Source organism: Equus asinus, chromosome 20, assembly GCF_041296235.1.
Source record: "Equus asinus isolate D_3611 breed Donkey chromosome 20, EquAss-T2T_v2, whole genome shotgun sequence".
Classification (NCBI taxonomy): domain Eukaryota; kingdom Metazoa; phylum Chordata; class Mammalia; order Perissodactyla; family Equidae; genus Equus; species Equus asinus.
The window spans coordinates 33,373,983-33,396,115 of record NC_091809.1 but is presented as its reverse complement, the minus strand read 5'-3'; the positions used below and the strand labels follow the sequence as shown (position 1 = coordinate 33,396,115).

Sequence of the window (22,133 nt, the reverse complement as noted above, 5' to 3'; positions counted from 1 at the left end):
ACCCCTCCTTCTGGAAGGGTGGAGAACAAGGGAGGAAAAGAGAGCAGTGGGGAATAGGATTGCTCCCTGGCTTGTTGGGTGATTGCTTTTCTCTCTCCTTCTCTCGCTGACACCAAATGAGTCAGCTGATACTAGTGGTGGAGGATGGGGGAGGACGTTTGGAGCGAGGAATGTGCACTGGAATCTTTTCCTTCTTTTTTTAATCACTGGTTTAGTTGGGAAGGTAAGCGAGGTTTTTTCCCTCCTTCAGTCTTGCTCTCCTTCCAACAACATCTCTGCAGTAGTTCATGTCACCGGGCCTCGATCACGTGGCACACTGGAAGGAACACAGGCTCGGAGGCGGGCGGAGCTGAGTGTGAATCCTGGCACTTGCACTTTTAGCAACGGCCACTGAATGAATCAGCCGTTTGAACTTCACTTTCCTCATCTTGGAATGAGGACAATGATGATGATGATGGTACCTCACTCATGGGACCCTTGCTGGGGTAAGTGACCGAGTGTTCCACAACAGGCCCCCAGTGAACGGCAGGTGCTATGAGTAGTGGCTCAGTCTCTGTTTGTTGTTGTTGGATGGTTACCTGCAGGTCCCTTGCAGAATTTCCCTTTGGGGCGGCCCTGATTGGAAGGAAGCATTCCGTCCCATTGCCCTTGCGAGTATGCCTTCCGCTTGTCTGCTTTGTGCACAAACTATGGACCCCAGTGTTTGCCGATCTCCCTGATCTGTGCATGCTTTCTGTCTCTGTCGCCCCTGCACGCCGTCGCCGTTCGGGATGTGTCCTGGAAGGCAGGTGCTGCCGTAGGTGAGAGGACTGCAGATGGCTCTGCGTGCTCAGGTGGTTTGCTCCTTCCTGGGGGTCTTTAAGCCACTGTTTTTGGCTGTCAGGCTGCAGGGCAGGAGAGGGAGCCTTAGGTTCTTCTGGCATTTTGTGTTGGCTCTTTGCCATCAGGTTTTGCCCTGGAGAAAGGAGGGGCCCCAGTGAGGAGCCAGCAGACAGGGTGCGCAGAAGGACAGGTCGGTGTGTCGATGCAGGTGCGGGGCAAGGAGCCAGGGGCTTGCTCACTGGGGGAGGCGGCGCAGACCCTGCTCCAAGAGCACTCTCAGCACTTAATCCTGCCCTTCGCCTCTCGCCCGGCCTCTCCTCAGGCTTCGCCCACTCAGCGAACAGCCTGCACGCGGCGGGCGGGAGGTTCGGGGTGGACAGCCTTGCCCTCTTGAGACTCCCAGCCCCTTCATTGTTGGGGTGCGAGTGCCGGGAAGCAGCCCAGAGCTGTGGAAGGAGCTCAGCTCTGAGGCTGCCCTGCCTGAATTTCAGCCCTCTCTTGCGCCAGTCCCTGTCCAACCTGGGTTCCCTGTTTGACCCTGGACCAGCTACTTACCTTCTCTGGGTCTCATCTGTCCACTGGGGCCTAATAATGGCATCTCCCTCATAAAGCTGTGGTGAGGAGTCAGTGCGCGCATACGGCTGGAGCTCTCAGGGCAGTGTCTGGTCCATCATAGCAGCTCCGTATGTGTTAGCTACTACCCTCATGTTTGGCATGTGCTCTCTCTTGAACTGATGATTTCTAGAGAAAGTGTGGTCCTCCTGTAAGCCTGGGGTTCGTCCTCCTCCTCATTGAGGTGATTCTCGTCCGGGTCCCTCCATCTCTTGCTGCAGCAGCATTTTGTGCCTCATGAGGGATTTATATTCCAGGGAACGGAATCTGCTGACAGAAACTACAGGGCTGGCTTGCCTCCTCTTCACCTCGTCTTCCTCTTCCCAGGGCATCCTCAGTCATGTTCCCTGGCACTGAATTGCTAGAGGTACTGAATTGCTAGATTGGTTTTTTCCTTCTAGCAAAGCCAGGCCCTCTTGTCCTTGGGGATTACAAACAGAAGTGGATTTTGGGTTGGACGAGGAAATACAGTGATGCATGACAGAAATTCAGATGGAAAATAAGTTAAAGGGCAGGATTAATACTAGTGCAGGGGCGTTTTCACCAGCAGTTATGATGTCCTAACTAGTGTGGCGTGATTCACACCAAAGACCACTGCCGGCCTTGCTCTCAAAGGGCACGGCTGCAGGACTGAATTCTTTACTTCGTAGCCCCATGGCCTCAGGTGAGCCATCTCAGTTCCCTGAGTCTCAGGTTCCTCATCTGTAGAGTGAGGGATGGCTCCAGAGTTCTGCGAGTGTGCCTAGATGCTGTGATGTGGTCATCAAGACGAGCACTGGGGGGCTGGCCCGGTGGCACAGCAGTTAAGTGTGCACATTCCACTTCTCGGCGGCCTGGGGTTCACCGGTTCGGATCCCGGGTGCGGACATGGCACCACTTGCCAAGCCATGCTGTGGTAGGCGTCCCGCATATAAAGTAGAGGAAGATGGGCATGGATGTTAGCTCAGGGCCAGTCTTCCTTAGCAAAAAGAGGAGGATTGGAGGCAGATGTTAGCTAGGGCTAATCTTCCTCAAAAAAAAAAGACGAGCTCTGGCTCACAGGCCCAGGAGTGCCGTGTGAGTAGGAAGCCGGCTACGTGAGAACGCATGTATCTTCTGCCACATAAACACATTTAATGTGCTTGATGTTCGTGGGTCCCGCTGTCTCCATACTGCTGGGAAATATTAAGCATCTCAGTGCATGGCAGGGGAATGAGAGGAGGCGGGAACGAGGTCTGCAGGGAAGACGGGGGTGGGGGGTAGGGGGGAGTTGTGGGGGCATGTGCAGGGAGCCGCCTTGGCGAACATGGATGGGCCACTGCACAGTGTTATCCTTATTGATTTATTTTTTTTCACACTGTGGCTTCAATCCTGAATTTTTATAAAAAGAGGGACAGTTAGAATCCCGGAGGATTAGGCTCTTGGCCAAGATGATTCTTGGGTCATCTGGAATGGCAGCTTCAGCTACAAGGAGAAATGGCAAATTACCAGGAATAGTGAGGCAGGTAGGGGGCTGGGCTGGCGAGTGCCGACATCCTCCAGGCAGAAGGAAGCAGGGAGCTTCTCTTTCTGGAGACGAGCGCCTGAGCTGAAGAGGTTCAAGCCGTTTGAGTGCCTCTGAGTTCATTCCAGAAGGGTGGAGACATTCAGGGCCACAAATAAGGCACAACTGGGCCCTGCACAACCGCCGTGGGCACCCGGGCCCAGTGAGTCTGCGCTTGGGTCCCTGCCTGGGGGAGAGGGCTGGGCAGAGCGCTGACAGCTGCAGCTGCATCTTCCCACAGCGAGGATGCTGGGTACCGCAGGATGGCCGCTCTTAGCTACACCAGGCCCTCGGGAAACATGCAGCTCTTTTCTCAGTCCTCTTGTTTGAGCCACGGAATCTGGGATTTCTTGATGGAGGGAACAGGTTGCTCCTGGCCCAAAAAGCGCCTGGAGCTGCATGTCTTTTCTTCAGAGAGAATCCGCCCCGAGAGGAAGGAGGCTTTTGGCTTTAAGGACCTCCCAGTTGCAGAGCTGGGCTGCTGGGCAGCTCACCTCCAGTGGCCACCTGGACCCAGTCTGAGCTCTCATTCTGCCCTCGCCATTCTTTTTTTTTTTTTTTTTTTTTAAGATTTTATTTTTTCCTTTTTCTCCCCAAAGCCCCCCGGTAGATAGTTGTGTATTCTTCGTTGTGGGTTCCTCTAGTTGTGGCATGTGGGACGCTGCCTCAGCGTGGTCTGACGAGCAGTGCCATGTCCGCACCCAGGATTCGAACCGACGAAACACTGGGCCGCCTGCAGCGGAGCGCGCGAACTTAACCACTCGGCCACGGGGCCAGCCCCATGCCCTCGCCATTCTTGACGAGCAGGCGGGGTAGGACTCTAAATGTCCCCATGGGTGACCTGCACTTTTCTGTGAGTTCGTTTTATCAAGTTCGCAACCTGGGTCAGTAGACAAGCCCATCCTTAGGGTTCTTTCCATTCTAAAAGTATATCGTTCGGAGTGTTCCTTTTATAACCAAGGGCCAGAAGGGGCTGAGGAGGCCCCTGGCATTGGGGAAGGAGCAGAGCTTAGGGCACTGGTACAGTCTGGGTTCTACTTGAGAACTGGCCCTTCAGGGGAGGAAACTGAGGCCCGGAGTAGAGAAGTGACTGCCCACAGTCACACAGCTACTTAGTGATGGGGCCAGGTCCAGAATCTAGGCTTCTTCGTTCTTATTCCTGTGCCCTCTCTCTTACACAAGGCTGATAGTCAGTGTTCATGGTGGCCCCGGGACAATGTCACATGCTTGTCCTAGGCTGTGACCACCAGGCTAGAGGCTCCACCTTAGTGGGGATCCTACACTCCAGCATCCAGGGACATAGAGGCCCCGTCACCCATCCCCTGCCTTCATTATGCCCCAGCGTGAGCCTCCATTCCTTCCCTCCTCATCCTGGCCCCCTTGTCTCTGCTTTCACAAGCTGATCCATGTGACTCAGTTCTGTTCCTCAGCAGTCAGATTCCCTAAACTGCTTGTCAGGCGAGTGTCTGCTCTCAAGTTTTGACAGCAGCTGTCTTCTAGATTTCAGAATTCTGGGGAGGAGAACTTTTGGGAGAATGAGCCTTTGGAGAGGGAGTGTACTTGGAAGAGAAGGGAATTTGAGGTTCACCCCGTGGGGTTCCCAGAAGTGGAAGGAGTGCTACGTGCGAGCACAGGGCAGCAGATCAAGGCTGGGCGTGCTTTTCACCCTTCTTGACTCCCGTGTACTCTGGCTTCAGTGTGATCGCCCCCCCCGAGGGTTCTCTGGCCAGAATAACTGTTAACTCATTAGGAGGTGTGACTATCACCTGACCGTGGGAAGCTGAGTTTGACTGCTCAGGTGGTAAACTGCTGAGTGCTTTGGATTAAATTTTGCTGATTTTCTGCACTATGACCACTTTTCCTCCTGTGCCCCCTGGCCCCACTAACTCTGCTGCCCACCTTTTCCCTATGTCAGCATGCGCCTGCACACACATGCATGCACGTGCACACAGCCCTAAAGAGAAACAAAATTGAGAACAGCTCTGTGTGTGTTTATGGGAACACCTTGGCTCCCAAGGGAGAACACACACAGCCCTTTCTCCTGAGTGTTAACTCAGGTGTTGCTGGGCAGTCAGCTGTGATGTGGGAGAAAGAGCACTGAGGATCCAGTCTTACGACCCTGAGTACACATTTCTGCTGAGACTTGAACCTCTCTGAGCTGCAGCTTCCTTGTCTGTGGAAGGTGAAAATAATAGTCATTATTCCAGTGGGATGCTGTGAGGATTAAATAGGGTCATGCATGTAAAGCGCACGCATGGTGCCAGCATTTGTTAAGCCATCGCCATGATTCACTGTGAACATGAGTCTCAGTTTCCACCTTTGACAAATAGGCCTAATAATATATCTGCTTCCTAAGACCATTGTGGGGAATAATTAGGCAAGACACATAATAGTTTCCTGTAAACTATAAAATGCCTCGTGCATTAAAGGCAAGGATGTAATCAAGAGAATACCAGCATCACTGATTCAACAGTGTCTTCTCAGGAGGAGTAGAATGTATACAAGTATCTTATGCTATTTCCAATTCCTGGGCCCCTAAGGTATCTAGGTGCATTGCCGACCCAAAGTGCTTAATCAGTTCTTTGAGTTATCCACCCCAGAAGCCCCATTTTGCCCTTCCCTGTGCCCTGGAAGAGCTTCCTGTCAGGGATGCTGCTGGAAGCCCTAGCTTCTGCGACAAGTTAAGTGTCAGTACAGAGGGACCTTCCTGCTTGGGTCACGCTCTATTTAATTTATCTTTTCTTCCTAGCAGCCCTGGAGCCCATGGTCCTCTGGAGCTTCTGTAGCCAGTTGAGCTGTGTCTGGATAGGGGCTGTGTCCACCCAATCTGCCTCCTCCCAACCCAAGGAAGCCAGATCTCTGGCGTGGGCGGGTCCTTGGCCAGTGACCCTTTGGCTGAGAATCTGAGCATAATTCATGGTTGTCCAAAGGCAGTCACTCACCAAGGACCGAGGCTGCTAGAGCTGACTCTGGTTGGGGAATGTGCTTGCCTTCCACCCCCACCTGCCATGACCAGAGCCTCACCCAGCTGTGGGAGTCACCATTTTCTGGCCTGGAGGGCTGTCTCTATATAAAGCGATGGCCCTTGTAGTTTAGTTTTGTACCTCCTAATTTTCTCCCACAGGACCTCCTTAGATAGGATTTGGGTAGAATTTCTCAGTGAGCCACAGAACTTTTTTCCTGAGGCCTCCTCCCTTAGCCTGGGTTGATTCCATGAACAGCCCCACAAGCCCCTAGAAAGCAGGGCCTGGCTGGAAAGGTGCTGGGCTGGGTTAGGCTTGGCCTGGGGATGAGCTGGAATGTCCCATAGGATACCCTGTCTTCCCTTCAGGTCCCTTCAGTTACAGTCTCTAACTTCTGGCTGGCTTCTGCTTCTTCCCTGCCCCCGCAGGACCTGTGTGGGGCCACCACCTGTGACACGCTGGGCATGGCTGACGTGGGCACCATGTGCGACCCCAAAAGAAGTTGTTCTGTGATTGAGGATGATGGTCTTCCATCAGCCTTCACCACTGCCCACGAGCTGGGTAAGGCTGGAGGGGCCATTGGATGGAGGGAGGAGAGCTCCTGTCTGGGGTCTTTCTGGGTTTGCACTGGGTGCTCTGGTGAGCGGGGGTAGACATTTGAGTTGTTTTTGCTCCCTCATGTCCTGACGCCTTAGGGATCCTTTTTTAGGGTCAGAGTCTGCCTTAGCAATAACTTAGTTTTATTTTTTTCCAATTGTCCCAGCACACTTGGCCAGTGATGTTGTCTGAGTACGTCAGCAGTTAGAGTGTCTCGTCAATTAGGCACTAAGGGAGAATATGTGAAATACACTGCTGTCCTCAATGAGTGCACAGGCTGATGGATGCGACAGAAAGTGGTCTTGAGACATTTGCAAAGCAATCTTTTGTTAGCTGGAAATGACCAGCCCAGAAACATCGACACGGGCTCTCTAGCTTGTCCAGCTGATCCTCCCCCAACCCTTTAAACTGCATAGCCCACATCCTTCTTCCCTCTGAGTCCTCTTGACTCACCCCGCAGGCCACGTGTTCAACATGCCCCATGACAATGTGAAAGTGTGTGAGGAGGTGTTTGGGAAACTCCGAGCCAACCACATGATGTCCCCAACGCTCATCCAGATTGACCGTGCCAACCCCTGGTCAGCCTGCAGTGCTGCCATCATCACCGACTTCCTGGACAGTGGGCATGGTAAGCCAGGGGAACAGAGGAGGGGCTTCAGTGCTGTCACTGGAGATGGTGCTCACCACCTCTCTGGACCTGTCCTCCATTACCTAAGGTATGCATGACCCCAAAGCGTTGGGCTCTGCAGTGGGTCATCCCATAGCCGCTTGCTTCCTTCTCTCCCTACCATTTAGATACTGGGCTAGCTAAGCCTTCCCTTTGCTAGCTCCCTGCTAACGGATGCCTTTGGCTCTCTGTAGGTGACTGCCTCCTGGACCAACCCAGCAAGCCCATCTCCCTGCCCGAGGACCTGCCAGGCGCCAGCTACACCCTGAGCCAGCAGTGTGAGCTGGCCTTTGGCGTCGGCTCTAAGCCCTGTCCCTACATGCAGTTCTGCACCAAACTGTGGTGCACTGGCAAGGCGAAAGGCCAGATGGTGTGCCAGACCCGCCACTTCCCCTGGGCAGACGGCACCAGCTGTGGCGAGGGCAAGTTCTGCCTCAAGGGGAGCTGTGTGGAGAGACACAACCTCCAGAAGTACAGGGTGAGTGTGCTGGAGCTGCGCTCTGGGGACTGCTGGGAGGAGGGTGGCCGACTCCCGGGGCCTCCACTGGGATCCTGCGCCGGCACAGAGTTACCATGTGACCATAACTCCATTGCATTGCTGTGCTGTGCCTCGGTTTCCCTGTCTGTAGTCCTATCTCCTCTTGACTCTAAGGCCAGAGAGAAAAGATATGGTAGCTCAGAGAACTTGGTGAGGCCTTAGGTGCTTGAGAGAAGCCTTTCAGTCGGAGTGAGGGGTCCCAGCCCTGAGCTCTGCCCCTCGTCCTACCTGGGGAGGAGCTCTGGACCAAAGCCGAGCCCTTGATCTTCGGAGTTGCTCACCAGTTGGCTCCGCCCTGTCTTCCTGCATCAGCTCTTTCTGAGTGTGCTCCATTTCCAGGGAGCTGTGGGCCAGAGAGGAACAGGGCTCAGAACTGAAAGGAAGCAACCCCCTTGGGCCAGCATCAGGCATTTGCTACCTCCTCCTGAACCAAGTTCAGATTCTGTTGTGATCGTTGTTTTTTGAACCTGAAACATAATTGAACGAAAGTTATTTTTTTCCTGATAAATAGGAAGAGCAATCAAACCAGAGCAAATTCAGAATGCCAAATATTCTCTGAATATAATAAAAACTTTATACTCTTCAGGTCTTGGGTTGGGGTAGTAAAGGGATTTGTACTTTTCCAGACAGAAATAAGAAGCCCGTCCTTGTCCCTCATCCTCGTCCCTCATCCTCGTCCCTCATCCTCATCCCTCTTCCTTGTCCCTCATCCTCGTCCCTCATCCTCATCCCTCTTCCTTGTCCCTCATCCTCGTCCCTCATCCTCGTCCCTCATCCTCGTCCCTCATCCTCGTCCTCCACCCCGGCTGCAGGCAGGCTTGGCTTGGGGTTTAGGTGCCCAGAGGCAGAAGAATGAAAGTGTTCACCAAGCACTTTATCAGTTGCCCTGAGATGGGTGTGGTACAGAATTATGTAAAATCCTTCTCTGTGTTTTGGGAATATATATTTAATTAAACCTTCAACCATTTATTCGGCAACAATCCACTGTGTCCAGGGAACTGTGTAAGATACTGTGGTGTCAGATAGATAAGTAGAACTCAGGCAATGTCTCAGAGGGCACACAGTCTACTGGGGAAGCTAGAAATGGAACTGTAAAACAAGACACAGAGAGGTGTGTGGTATGTGTTATGACAGAAGTGTGACAGTGTGTCCTGGCAGATCAGGGGATGAGAGACTAATGATGGTTAGAGGAGTGTGACAAAACTTGATGAGGAGGTCAGATTTGAAGAGAGCCTTGAGGGATGAGCAGGGTCTCAATAAGCAGAGGTGGAGCAAACTCAGGGAGGTGGGGCAGGCGGGAGGGTTGGGTGGGTGAGGGCTCCATCGGAAACATCTTTGGGAAAGGTGGTTTGGGGCTAGGTGGCATCTGCCTTGACCACTGGTTTGATGTGTTTAGACTAGAAGGTCCTGAGGACAAGATCATCACCAGGATCAAGCAGGCTGTGACTGGCTAGCCTCTTCTCTTGGGAAGATGAGTCTGGAGGATAAAGAGATTGGCCAAGAGGATATTGGATGCAGGAAATGTGATCTGAGAAGCACAATCTTCCCACATGCTTTCTGGAGTTCTCAGTCCATCAGCAGTAAAATACACTACATCCTCAACCACTTTTCTGAATAGTCCCTTTGCTACCCTGTTTTAACTGCAACCTAGCCCTTCACAGAGGACACTGCCCTACAGAGAAAAGGTCAAAGTCCAAAGCTTTTCTGACTAATCATTGCAGCCTGGCAGTGATCTCACTTTCAAGAATACCACTGACCACCAAGACCCTATTATCCCAGCTCACTCCCTCTAGTTTTTGGACTCCAACATATCTTCAGTCCCATCTGGACCTACAATCCATTGATCTGACCATCTTTCCATCATCCGTCGCTCTTCTCATGCCCTCACCAATCTCTTTATTGAGCTGAGATTCTGTGGTCCCTTGTTAGAAGCCGTCCTTCACAGACACTCTTGACTCCCATATCCCTGTCTCTCTTCATCCTACTCACTTGGATAAGCCACCACCCTGGTGGAATCCAACTCTCTTACCTACTCAGTTGTGCCAGAATAGGTGGATATGGCTGGACAGAGACATGCTATAGTGCTCACTGGTCTCAGTTTAAATTCAAACTTAGGTGGGCCCATAATGCTGCCAGGAGTTATAGATTTCCCTAGTTCACTCACTCTCCCAATCGCCTGAACTATTATTTCACACCTTCACCTCTCTCCTCCCATTACCGACTCTTTCTTCCTCATTTTCACTCTGGCAGTGACCTTGCTTCTTATTAAGAAAAAAGAAGCAATAAAATAATCGGAAGAGAACTTTCTCCAGCTCCCACCACTCCATCCAGTGTCTGAGCTGCTTCTGTGCCCCCGTAGTCTACCTTTCCTCCTTTACCGTGGACGAGCTGTCCATGCTCTTAGCTGGGGCCAGACCTTGTGCGTTGCAGTAGACTACTGTCCCCTCTCATCTGTTCAAGGAAAGCGCTCTATCAATTCTCCTCTCTCTCTCTCCTGCAGTATCAGATTTTGCCCTCTCTTGGGTTGAATCATTCTTGTCGGGATACAAACTTGCTGTAATTTTTCCCATCTTAAACAAAACTTCTTGTGATCCTACTTCCTCTCTATATTGCAGCCTATCTCTCTGACGCCCTTACAGCAAAGTTGTTGAAGGAGCTGGATCAAGTTGCTCTCTCCAGTTCCAGTCTTGCCATTTTTCTCTGGAGCCCATTCCAGTCAGGCTTTCACTCCTACCATTCCTTCAAAATAACTCTTATTAAGCTCACCAAATGGGCTCTACATTGCTAAAGTCAATGACGAGTTATCATTCCTCATCTTGCCCGACTTGTTAGCAGCATTTGACACGATGATCACTCTCTCCCCGGGGAACACAGTCTTCACTGTCTCTTGGTTTCCCTCCCCCGTGACTGGCCCCTTCTCAGTCTCCCTTACCGGTTCTTCCTCACTCTTGTTTTCCCAGTGTTGAAGTGCTCAAGGGCTCAGTCCTTAGCCTTCTCACTATCCACACTAACTTCTTAGGCGCTTCGTCTAGACTGATGGCTTTAAATACTATTTATATTTGTATGTTAAAGACTCCCAAATGTATATCTCCAGCCCAGACCTCTCTCCTGAACTACAGACCTGAATGTCTCACTGAATCTTGGCATCTCCGTTTGGATAATTGTTAAGCATCTAAAACATAAGATCTGTAAAACTGAGCTCCTGATCATCTCCCCTAAACCTGCTGTGGCAGCTCCATCTTCCAGTTGCTCATGCCAACACCCTCTTCCTCTCACATACTTCGCATCCAATACCTCAGCAATTCCTGTTGACTCTGTCTTCAAAATAAGTCCAGTATGTAACCATTTCTCCATCTCAGCTGCTGTCACCCTGGTCCAAGCCACCATCGCCTCTCCCTGGATTATTGCAATTGCCCCCTAATGGATCTCCCCGCTTCTGATCTTACTCCTTACAGACGATTCCCACCAGAGAGGGGTCCTTTACAATGGGAGTCAGGTCATGCTGCTTCTGTGCTCTGAACCATTCAGAGGCTCTACTCCTCGCTCAGAATGAGTGAGTCCATCTCTGCCTTCTTTTCTCACTGTCTCCTGCTTTTCTCACTCTTGTGATGCTGGAATACTCTGGGCACATCCCTCCTCAGGGTGTCTTTCCCTAGTGTCTGCATAGCTCACTCCTGTACTTCCTTCAGGCCTCTGCAGAGATGTCACCTCAGCAGTGAGGCCCCCATGGCCCCTGTAATTCAGAGCAGCCCACCTGACTGAGGCCCTCCTGCCTCCACTCTGTACGCACAGGCTTATTTTCATCCTCTATCTTCTCTGCGAGGATGCAGTCACTGTGGGGCAGGGATTCGCTGCACATGGCACCAGGCATGTAGTAGGAACTCAACAAATATTTGGTGAATGAAGGCATGAATGGCACATGGCAGGAGCACGATGAATGTTCCCTGTAGGAATGGGTGGGAGGAAGTGATGCCAGGTGAAAAAATAGAGCATCATCTCAGAAGCCACAGGAACACTGTTAAGTACTGAAGAAGAACTGGAGATGACCAGGTGTAGGCCCTGCCTCTGTAGACAGCCATTGCTGACCTTTGAGAGAGCAGCTTCCATGGGGCGCTGGGCACTGAGGAGGGAGGAGGCAGAAAGCACGGATGGGGAGGATCTCTGGAAGTGAAAGGCTGCGATGGGGTTTGAGGAGGGAGCAGAGTTAAGGGGAAGTGTTTGTTACAGGATGAAACAGGCCTGTTGACACAATGAAACAAGAACCGTCTGACAGAAGGACAGATAGAATACATATACAGACAAGAGTTAAAGTATCTGTCACACGCAGCTGGTGCCTGCTTAGCTCCATGTGGGTTCAGTGCTTTGGATGATCTGTGACAATGTTTATTCCCAGGTTTGTCCAACTGGGCTGCTTCCTCTATTGCCCAACTTATGTGTGTTCAGCGGATGGAAACTCACTTTACTGTCATCTTAAGAAAAACATAATGAAGACTATAAATTTTCTATCCCCTATCCACCCTGTTAGAAAACAAAACAACACTGCATAATTCACTCCAACTCCAAACACAGTTTTAAGATTGCATAATAGTCTCTTATCTCTACCTCCTCTTAGCGCAAACATTAGAACTGCTTATAGTGAAACATTCTCAAATTCAGCCCCTCATTGAGACTAAGATCAGTCTGGTTTGGTGAAAAGTCCGAATTATAGAACATTTACAAATAAAAATATTCAGATGTCTGTGGTGACAAGGTTTGCTGGCAAGGCTGGGGGCTGGCCGTGCCTTAGATTTGGTGCCTTTTGTAAATACACCAGAAGTAAATAAGGAGAAATGTTGAACTCCTGCGCAGTGGCAAGCTCGGTGCTAAGAATTTTCATACGCGTTACATCATTTAACCGTTCTGTCCCACCTCCCACCTGAGCATTAATGGCCCCGTTTTTCCAGATGAAGCTCCTGAAACTTCAGGGGGTTTCCCTCCTTGCTCCAGACCCCCGTGTGGGGAGGGCAGAGGGGACTGTAGACCTTTGCTGCCTGACTGCACAGCCTGGAAAGGCCTGTCTTCCGAGTGCCCTCATTGACTCATATGCCCTCATATGACTGGGACCAGTTGGCGCTTGCTAATTAACCAGTTGAAGTGTTGTGTGGGCCCCGTGCACGCTGCTCGTTTGCTTGTCATTTTCCCCTTCGTGATACAAAGTGCATCTCGTTCCGGTGGGACGGCATCACGGAGGCTGCACCGGTCTAGCTCTTCTGTAGGTTCAGGGCATGGGTGCAGCACCCTGACCCCTGGAGGACTAATAGACTCTTCCTCACAGGTGGACGGCTCCTGGGCCAAATGGGAGCCCTACGGCCCCTGCTCGCGCACCTGTGGCGGGGGCGTGCAGCTGGCTCGGAGGCAGTGCAGCAACCCCACCCCTGGCAACGGGGGCAAGTACTGCGAGGGCGTGAGGGTGAAATACCGATCTTGCAGCCTGGAGCCCTGCCCTAGCCCAGGTGAGAGGGGAGGGCAGGCGTGGCTGGGCCCTGGGAGGCAAGGCTGGAGGTCATGCCCTTCTCCGGGTAATTCATAGGTACAAAGTTACTGCAAATGTAATATACAGTGTAGGGAATATGGTCAATAGCATTGCAGTAACTTTGTATGGTGACAGATGGTAACTGGACTTATGGTGATCATTTCACAATGTATGTAAATATCAAATCACTATGATGTACACTAGAAACTAATAGGATATTGTATGTTGGATATACTTCAATTAAAAAAGAAGGTTCTACGGGGCTGGCCGGTGGCATAGTGGTTAGGTTCATGCACTCTGCTTCGACATTCCGGGGTTCGCAGGTTCGGATCCAAGCAGTGCTTGGACCTAGCACTGCTTGTCAGGCCAAACTGTGGCAGCGTCCCACATAAAATAGAGGAAGATTGGCACAGATGTTATCTCAGTGACAATCTTCCTCAAGCAAAAGGAGGAGGATTGGCAACAGATGTTAGCCCAGGGCCAATCTTCCTCACCAAAAAAAATAAAAAAAACACAAAAAAACAAAAAAAGAAGGTTCTATTCCCTAGGACAAAGTTTGGAAGTGTAGAGGTGCAGAGTCCTCTTGGGATCGTTTCTCTGTCCATTCCCCTTTGGCGAGGGTGTTTTCGTGCAGAGACTTAGACTGGGAGGTTAAATGGCCCGAGGGAACGGGGCACCAGAAGTCCCCTCAGTTACGTAGTCCTGAAGCCATCTTCATAAGCAGGAATTATTTATGAACTTGGGTTGCAAGAAAATTACATCTCTATTTTTATTAACTTGTTTAATCTAAAATTTAATATTGCCTTCAATTAGAAATTCAGTATTTTTTACTAACCTTTCTATCTAAAACTTAGTATTTCCTTTAAATAGGCAACAAACTACAATCCTAGTGGCAGGACCTGTGGCTTTGTCACCAGTAGAGATTGTGGATGTTTTCATGCGACATCTCAGTCGTGCAGACTTCTCAAAAAGCTATTTGTGCCAGTCACTGCTTCAGCAGGGCGATGGTTATTGGAGTTGTTGTGGAATCTTGTTATCTAATGAGTAACAAGGAAGCACACACATCACAAGTATGTTTCAAAATAGATTGATAGCTGTATTTAAAAATAATGGTATTCTTTGTCATCTATGCAATTTATTTTATGCTTTTAATAACATTCTGAAAATAGTATGGAAAGACTGCTGAAAGGCTCTATAGCACAGAACTATTTAGGATACCTGTTGTGGAGGTCATTTAAGGCCCGATTCCTGGGGCAGGTGGCACATTGCCTGGGGAGGCATCATCATGTGTGCCCATCCTTTGGTCCCATGGGGTGGCTTCAGTGTTGGTGATCACTCGCTGAGGGTGAGGAGGAGCTGTTTAGAGTCGCAGGAGGCTGAGCGCCCCAGAGGCATCTCTCCTTTGCCTCTCCCCCCACTGCCCCTCCCTTTAGCCTCCTGCATGTGCTTCTCCCTCCCCAGCCTCTGGCAAGAGCTTCCGGGAGGAGCAGTGTGAGGCTTTCAATGGCTACAACCACAGCACCAACCGGCTCACCCTGGCCGTGGCGTGGGTGCCCAAGTACTCAGGCGTGTCTCCCCGGGACAAGTGCAAGCTCATCTGCCGAGCCAACGGCACCGGCTACTTCTACGTGTTGGCACCCAAGGTGAGTGAGCCTCTGGCAGGAGACCACAGCAGGGACAGGGTCTCCTGGGGAGCATCTAGCTGAACTGCCCCTCTCTCCTGTTCTCCCCCTCCTGTGGGTGCTGCAGGTGGTGGATGGCACACCGTGTACTCCCGACTCCACCTCGGTCTGCGTCCAAGGCAAGTGCATCAAGGCTGGCTGCGACGGGAACCTGGGCTCCAAGAAGAAGTTCGACAAATGTGGGGTGTGTGGGGGAGACAATAAGAGCTGTAAGAAGGTGACAGGACTCTTCACCAAGCCCATGTGAGTTCTGGGCCCTGGAGGGTGCAGTCAGGTTCAGGGTGGGGAAGGGTGAGTGGAGTTGCCCCCAGGCGTTGGAAGCTTGGGTTAGATTGGGGTGAATGTTAGATCCTGGCCAGTACCCTTGCTGTGGAGCCCACTCATACTCTTCTACGAGTAAGCTATTCATTCATTCATTCATTCATCTAACAAAGAAGAATGCTCAAGGAGGACACCACTTAATGGGAGACGACATTCAGGGAGACAGCAGGGCGTTGTTAGGGTCTGTGTGGAGTTCTGGAGTAAGACTGAACTGTGTTCAAATCTCAGTTCTCCACTTTCTGGATGACCGTGGGCAACTGATGCAATCTCCAGAATCGTAGGTTTCCTCACTGGTAGGGTGGGTATGACACTGATATATTCATGTTGTGCTATTGTGAGGATTCAGGGAGTTAATTCAGGTGACATTCTTGGCACAGTATCTGGTGCATATAAATGCTCCCTAAATGTTCACGATGATGAGAACCAAACAAAACAGACCTGGAGACAAGTGTGACAGCCTCTCATCTCCCTGAGCTTGAGGCCCTGGCCTGGGACAGCATTAAGGTGACAATGGCAATAAACTGCAGAGAGACAGTGGAGTGCGTGGCTGGGACTGAGGCAATCCCCCTTCCTGGGAGATGTGTGCCGGGATCAGCTGAAGAAATTTCTCTGGGCCTCCTCTGTCCCAACTCCAGAGCCTGGGGCTCCCTAGCTTTCTGAGGTCTGGCACATCCCCTTTTATTTTTTGGGGAAAGTCCTTGGAAAGTCTGATCCATGTTATGGAAGAAGCTGGGGCAGGCAGAGCCCCTGAGGTCTTAGTTGAAGGGGGTGTGGTTTGCTCTGAAAACTTAGGAGCCCGGGTGCTGATGATGGAAAGGGCTAGATGGCTGTCCGGGAACCTCAGCTGTCCCCACTGGACACAGCACTCTCAGCTGAGCACCTAGGTGGACAACTTCTCTGGTAGCTCAGGCACTGCAGGCGGATGGTGTTCCATGCTGTCCTTCACAGGCATCTGCAAGGGGGAGGCTACATGGGGAATTAAAGGTAAACAGCCCAGATTTGCTTCACTGGTTCAATGGCAGGTGTTCCTTATCGGACCACTGGAGCTGGAAGGAGCCTTAGAAATCCTCTAGTTTGACCCACTCATTGTATAGATGAGGATGGCAAAACCCAGACAGACTGACTTGCTTAGAGCCACCAGGGAGCTGCCGTCCCAGCCAAGGCTTGATCTGGGTCCCTGGCTCAGGGCCAGTGTGTCTCACTGCATCCAGCCCCAGCCTTGGCCTCAGGGACTGTGGACTTCTCTCCTCCACCTCCTCCCCCTTCTCCTCCCCCTCATAGCTAATGTCTATTGAGTGCTTACTGTGTGCCAGGCGGCATGCTACATGCTTCCTCTGCTTTAGCGTATTTAATCCTGATTGCAATTCGGTGGGGTCTGTGCAGTCGTGCTCTCCCTTGTATAGATGAAGAAACTGAGAAGCTGAGTAACTTCTCCAAGGCCAACAGCTAAGCGGGTGGCAGGAATCACTCTGACTCCAAAACTCGTGCTTTTACTCTCATGCTAGAATTCACCAAAATATAAATTTACTGAAGGAAAAAGATGCTGGCGATGCAGCCGGTTTATGTAGTTTAGAGGACTGACGACAGGCTTGCACACCACCCCTCAGAGGGGACCTCCCGGACCCGTGGAATGGCGGATGAGGCTGCCTGCTTAGTCTTTGTGTTCTGCCATCTTCGTGACCTGCCCCAGGCCTTGTGAAATGGGGATCAGTTGTGACTTGAGAGGGACACGGGGTCCTCATGTCCAGGCATCTGATTAACGCACGCCCCTCTTTCTGACCTCAGGCATGGGTACAATTTTGTGGTGGCCATCCCCGCGGGCGCCTCGAGCATCGACATCCGCCAGCGCGGCTACAAGGGGCTGATTGGAGACGACAACTACTTGGCCCTGAAGAACAGCCAAGGCAAGTACCTGCTCAACGGGCACTTTGTGGTGTCGGCTGTGGAGCGGGACCTGGTGGTGAAGGGCAGCCTGCTGCGCTACAGTGGCACCGGGACGGCGGTGGAGAGCCTGCAGGCCTCCCGGCCCATCTTGGAGCCCCTGACCGTGGAGGTCCTCTCTGTGGGGAAGATGACACCGCCCCGGGTCCGCTACTCCTTCTATCTGCCCAAAGAGCCTCGGGAGGACAAGTCCTCCCACCCCAAGGACCCGCGGGGATCCTCTGTGCTCCACAACAGCGTCCTCAGCCTCTCCAATCAAGTGGAGCAGCCGGACGACAGGCCCCCTGCGCGCTGGGTGGCAGGCAGCTGGGGTCCTTGCTCTGCAAGCTGTGGTGGTGGCCTGCAGAAGCGGGCAGTGGACTGTCGTGGCTCCCCGGGGCCACGCGCAGCATCTGCCTGTGATGCGGCCCATCGGCCGGTTGAGATGCGAGCCTGTGGGGAGCCCTGCCCGACCTGGGAGCTTGGTGCCTGGTCGCCCTGCTCCAAGAGCTGCGGCCGGGGATTTAAGAGGCGTCCACTCAAGTGTTTGGCCCATGGAGGGCGGTTGCTGGCCCGGGACCAGTGTGACCTGCGCCGTAAACCCCAGGAACTGGACTTTTGCATCTTGAGGCCATGCTGAATAGGACTGTCCCTTTCTCCTCCTCACTCTCCACCCTGTTGGTGCTGCCAGTGTTCTGGCCAGCTGGAGCCGTGGGCAGAGGGCAGTGGCCAGAGGCCCATGCCACAACGTCACCCGCATCCAGGGACAAGGACCGTGGGCAGGGGTGAGAGATTCCTGGGCGGGGAAGTGAAGTAACTACCGCATAGTCTACCTCACGCCCGGCTCCTCCGGGGCCCAGCCTCAGGGAGAGGCTGCGAGGTGCGGGTGCTGGGCAGGAGGTGCTGGGGCCCAGCGTCCAAGGGACCTGGAGGATGGGCACCTCCCAGGCAGAACTTCAGGGACCGTGGCCCCCATCAGGGAGGCTGCAGGCTGCTGGAAGAGCCATGCCCGCAGCTTGGCACCCTCAGGTGGCCCCAGGGGCTCTGAGCCGTCTCTGAACAAGGCAGGTTTTTATGGTGCTTTCAGCCCACTTTCCTTTTCTGACTGACGTGGATTGAGCAAAAAAAAAAACTGGCTGGGGGTGCAGAAGCGGAGGGGAGCGTGGGGTTGGGTTTCCCCGGGGCCTGGGCCACTCCTTTGGGAAGAGCTGTGGGTAGGGGCAGTCCCGAGGATTCTCATCTTCCTTCTACTCCTGGCCCTCCCTTAAGGAGACACATCTTCTTCCTGTGTTGTCCAGGATGTCAGTCTGGTTGGAGGGCTTCCATGGGTGTCCTCTGAGGCTTTGCAGGTGGAGGTAGGAAGTCAACAGGGAGCCTGTTGTCTTCTTCCAGGATCTGAGCAGTAAGAAAACGTGCTGAGGCTTATAAGGGGAGGCGGATTCTGTGGCTGAAGCAGGGAGTTTGAGGAGTGATCTAGAGGGTTCTGCTGTCACTGGGGCTGGTCTGAGCTTTGGGGGAATGTCACCCTGGGATGGGGAGGGAGAGACCCCAGGTCTGATGGCTCTTCCTCCAGAGAGGCAGGTATAAATAAGGCTGATGCCTTAGGCTGTGTGTCACCTCAGAGAACCTTCAAAGTGGCCATGGTCCCACCAAGAGGGGGATGGGATATGCTAGGAGGGCTAGGTGCTGGACATCCACGTGCCAGCAGGTTGGTGCGCATCTGGACAGCTGCATGTGGCCTGACCTTGGGCATGTCCTGTTGCATCCCCAGGCCATAGTTTCTACGGTTGGATAACGGGGTTCACTGTTTGCTACCTCAGGCTCTACTCTCTGGGAACCCACCCTTGTCCCTCCCCTGGGGCAGTGGTGACCTTGGTGCTTCCAGCAGACTCACTGTCATCCTCTGTAGACTGAGCTGTCCAGACGCGAAGACGAGCGTGGTGCGTGGCACCCCGCTCCCCACAGCCTGGCCACTCCCGGGGGCTCCAAACACGAAGACAGGGTCTCTCTCTACAGGTGCCTGGGGGACAGGTTTCAGGAGGCACCAAGAACCAGTGACGTGACCCAGGGGCCCTTGGCAGCCACCAGCAGGAGCTGCTGGAGACCTGTCCATCTTGGAGCCATGTAAGGGAAGTAGAAACCAGGCGTCTCCTCCAGCTCCAGGGGGGCGGATGTGAGAGATTCTTGGCTAAGCAGGGTATTTCTTGGGGGTGCAGCTGGCCCAGTGTGTATATGGGAGCTTCTGTTTCAGAGTGTCATACTGTGGCCTGGACTTCAGTGAGGTGACAGCAGACCAAGTATCTTCCTCGGAAAGGGGTTCAGTCCTTTATTTAGTTTCCCCTTACAGAGAGAATCCACAAACTAGCCAGCCAGCCAGCCAGCCAGCCAGGCAGCCTCTGGGCTGGTGCTCTCGCCCCGGTCTGGCCCTGGGCTGAGCCCTTGAACAGAGCTCCCGCAGCAGGGCAGAGGGCGTGCGGGTCTCGGAGGCAGGGCTGCAGTGCCCCTCGGCGTGCAGAGCGGGGAGGAATCTGCCTTCCTGCATGAGTGAACACTGTGGGAATCAGCATCCAAAGGGACCAGCGTGTCAGGGCAGATGTGGCCCGGCGGGCCGACGACGGCACTGCGCCCTGTGCTTGGTGCCCCCATCCTTGGCAAGGAGAGGGTGGTACGGGGGCTGTGCAGAGTGGGCAGGGGAAGGGGCGGGTGGGAAGGGAGCCGCCATCAGTGGGGGTGACTGGTCCCCTAGCAGAGCGGCTTTACAAGTCATTTCAAGGAGGGACAACTGATCTTGTTCCTGACACAAGCTGGGTCTCAGTGCTCTTTTCTGTTGCAATATTTTTCTTTTTTTGTTTCTGAAAGAAGTTTGACCAAGACAACTTGGGAGGTTTGTCTTGTCTTTGACCATTTCACTAATCCAACCATGTTCTCCAAGGCTGAGCAGAGACAAGCCTTAGGACACAGGTTTCTGGTGATGGAATAAAAAGTTAAGGTGGTATCTCATGTCTCTGGAAGAAGAGGAACATTCTGGCTGCTCCAGCAACTTCTTCCATGGGGTGTGGACCAGTAAGGATCTGGGCTCAGGAGCCCCCTGTCTCCTTTGCTCATCGTGTGCACTGACTGGAGGAGTCCAACTTTTTGGGCCTGCCATGCTGGAGTAGGGGCTGGGGGGAGCTGAGGACGGGTGGACGGACTTGAGTGTTCCCAGCCTGGGAGTTAGCCCCTGAAGGCACTAGACACTGTCACTTATAGAGCCCCCCTTTTGGTTTGGTTTGGTTCTTTTGCATTGTACTGCAGAAGGATGGAAGGACCTGGGTACTGGCTGGGCTGTGTATACTGTGTATACCTGGGAGCTGGCTGCTGCGGGGCCAACGGCCTGCTCCTAATAAAGCTGTAAGTATTTAAAATCCACGTCTTGCCTCTGTGACTTCACCTCATCTACACACACATTTCCCACAGCTGTTGAACACCCGCTGTGGGCCGGCCCCGGTGCTGGGGACTGTGATACAATGGTGACTAGGACAGGTACAGCCCCCTCCTGTGTCACTCCCAGACCAGCTGAGGGGGCAGAGCAAACAAGTCAAGGAGCAAAGAGACAGAGACGGTACGTGCCAAGAAGAGAGGAACTGATGCTCAGAAAGAGAACTTGGGTCTGGGTGTGCGGGGCAGAGTGACCAGGGAAAAGCTGGCTCAGGAAGGAACACAGCTGTGTTGCAGGGGGCTTTCCAGCACAGGAGCATCAGGCCGGGGCTCGGCGGCCAGGAGGAGCAGGTGTGCAGCAGGCCCTGAGAGAATGCTGCTGGGGCTGGACCGGGGCAAGGGGCGAGGCACAAGGAGAGGCCAGAGGGTCCATCACATAGGGGCTCTGGGCACCTGCCTTAGGAGGAAACTCCAAGTTTCCAGAAGGAAAGTTTCATTCTGTTTGGAGAATGTTTCCCTCTTCCTAGTTCTGTTTCAGTCTGACAGTGTTGGCAAATACATAGGCAGGGGAGGGACGTGACGCATTTTAAAGAACATCCAACTAGGAGACCAGAAACTTGCATTGCTCTCAGATCTGAGATTGTCTCTTGGGATCTCGTTTCCTCTCTGTGAAGTAAGAAAGGTGGCTTTAATATTTAGTGTTCCTTCAGTGCTTCCATCTGTAACGATCGGGGTTTCTGGGCACAGGTAAGGGTTAAACTTGGGTAGACGACTGTTTGCTTTTAGTTTGGGGTTCAGAGATGAATGGGCTTCTCCTGGTGCCTCTCCTGCAGGTCAAGGCCAGGGGGCAAATGACCTCTCCAGGAGCCGATCATAGACGGAGAGGGGCCCAGGGTGGGGGGTGCAGAGCGGGGACTCAGGCAAAACGGGGACTCGGCATTTGATTGAAGGTCCTGGTGGAAGGAGGGTCTAGCCAGAAGGGCCTGCTTGACACTGGGAGCTAGTTGGAGGCCTGGAAAGGATGTGGAGGGGTTCAGGGTGACCTCTCAGCAACTGCAAGATCTTTGTAAAATTACTCAAAATGTCACATTCCTAGGGTAGTTATTTTTGTTATCCCTTCTGTTTTCCATTGTAGCAATTGACAGTAAAACCTTTCTAAGGAAAAGTTCCCATGGGTTGGTTTGGGGGTAAAGGAAAACTGTTTCTCTACTTAGTATACTTTTGACACTGAATGTGTAGGTTTTTTCCCCCCACCAACCAATTTTCCAACTCTCCAGCCACCAACTGGGTGCCCTATAATTTAATTCATTTCTGACAGGTACTAGCTGGAATTAGCATCAGACTCCCCAGGTTTAAGGGCTCAGTCCCACAAGACTGTCCTCACTTCAGACACCAGTCACAAGTAATGGGTCCCCAGGGTACCCACACTTCTGACTGACTTAGCTACACAGTTGAAGGTTCCCACAATCCCCCCTCAGGTTTGATAATTTGCTGGAATGGCTCACAGAACTCAAGGAAACATTTACTTATGTTTACAGGTTTATCATAAAAGATATGATA

General features: G+C 52.6%; 1 protein-coding gene across 1 annotated transcript in view; it reads left to right on the top strand.

Annotated features, from left to right (window-relative positions):
• The window catches only part of ADAMTS15 (ADAM metallopeptidase with thrombospondin type 1 motif 15), a 28,919-nt gene extending 8,342 nt beyond the window's left edge, over positions 1 to 20,577 (top strand). The window contains exons 2-8 of the mRNA XM_014858524.3: positions 6,348 to 6,480; positions 6,977 to 7,144; positions 7,378 to 7,661; positions 13,036 to 13,213; positions 14,695 to 14,876; positions 14,983 to 15,158; positions 17,022 to 20,577. Coding sequence (XP_014714010.2) covers positions 6,348 to 6,480; positions 6,977 to 7,144; positions 7,378 to 7,661; positions 13,036 to 13,213; positions 14,695 to 14,876; positions 14,983 to 15,158; positions 17,022 to 17,796 — 1,896 coding nt within the window. The 3' untranslated portion in view covers positions 17,797 to 20,577. The remainder of the gene's footprint in view (positions 1 to 6,347; positions 6,481 to 6,976; positions 7,145 to 7,377; positions 7,662 to 13,035; positions 13,214 to 14,694; positions 14,877 to 14,982; positions 15,159 to 17,021) is intronic.
• The last annotated feature ends 1,556 nt before the right edge of the window (positions 20,578 to 22,133 follow it).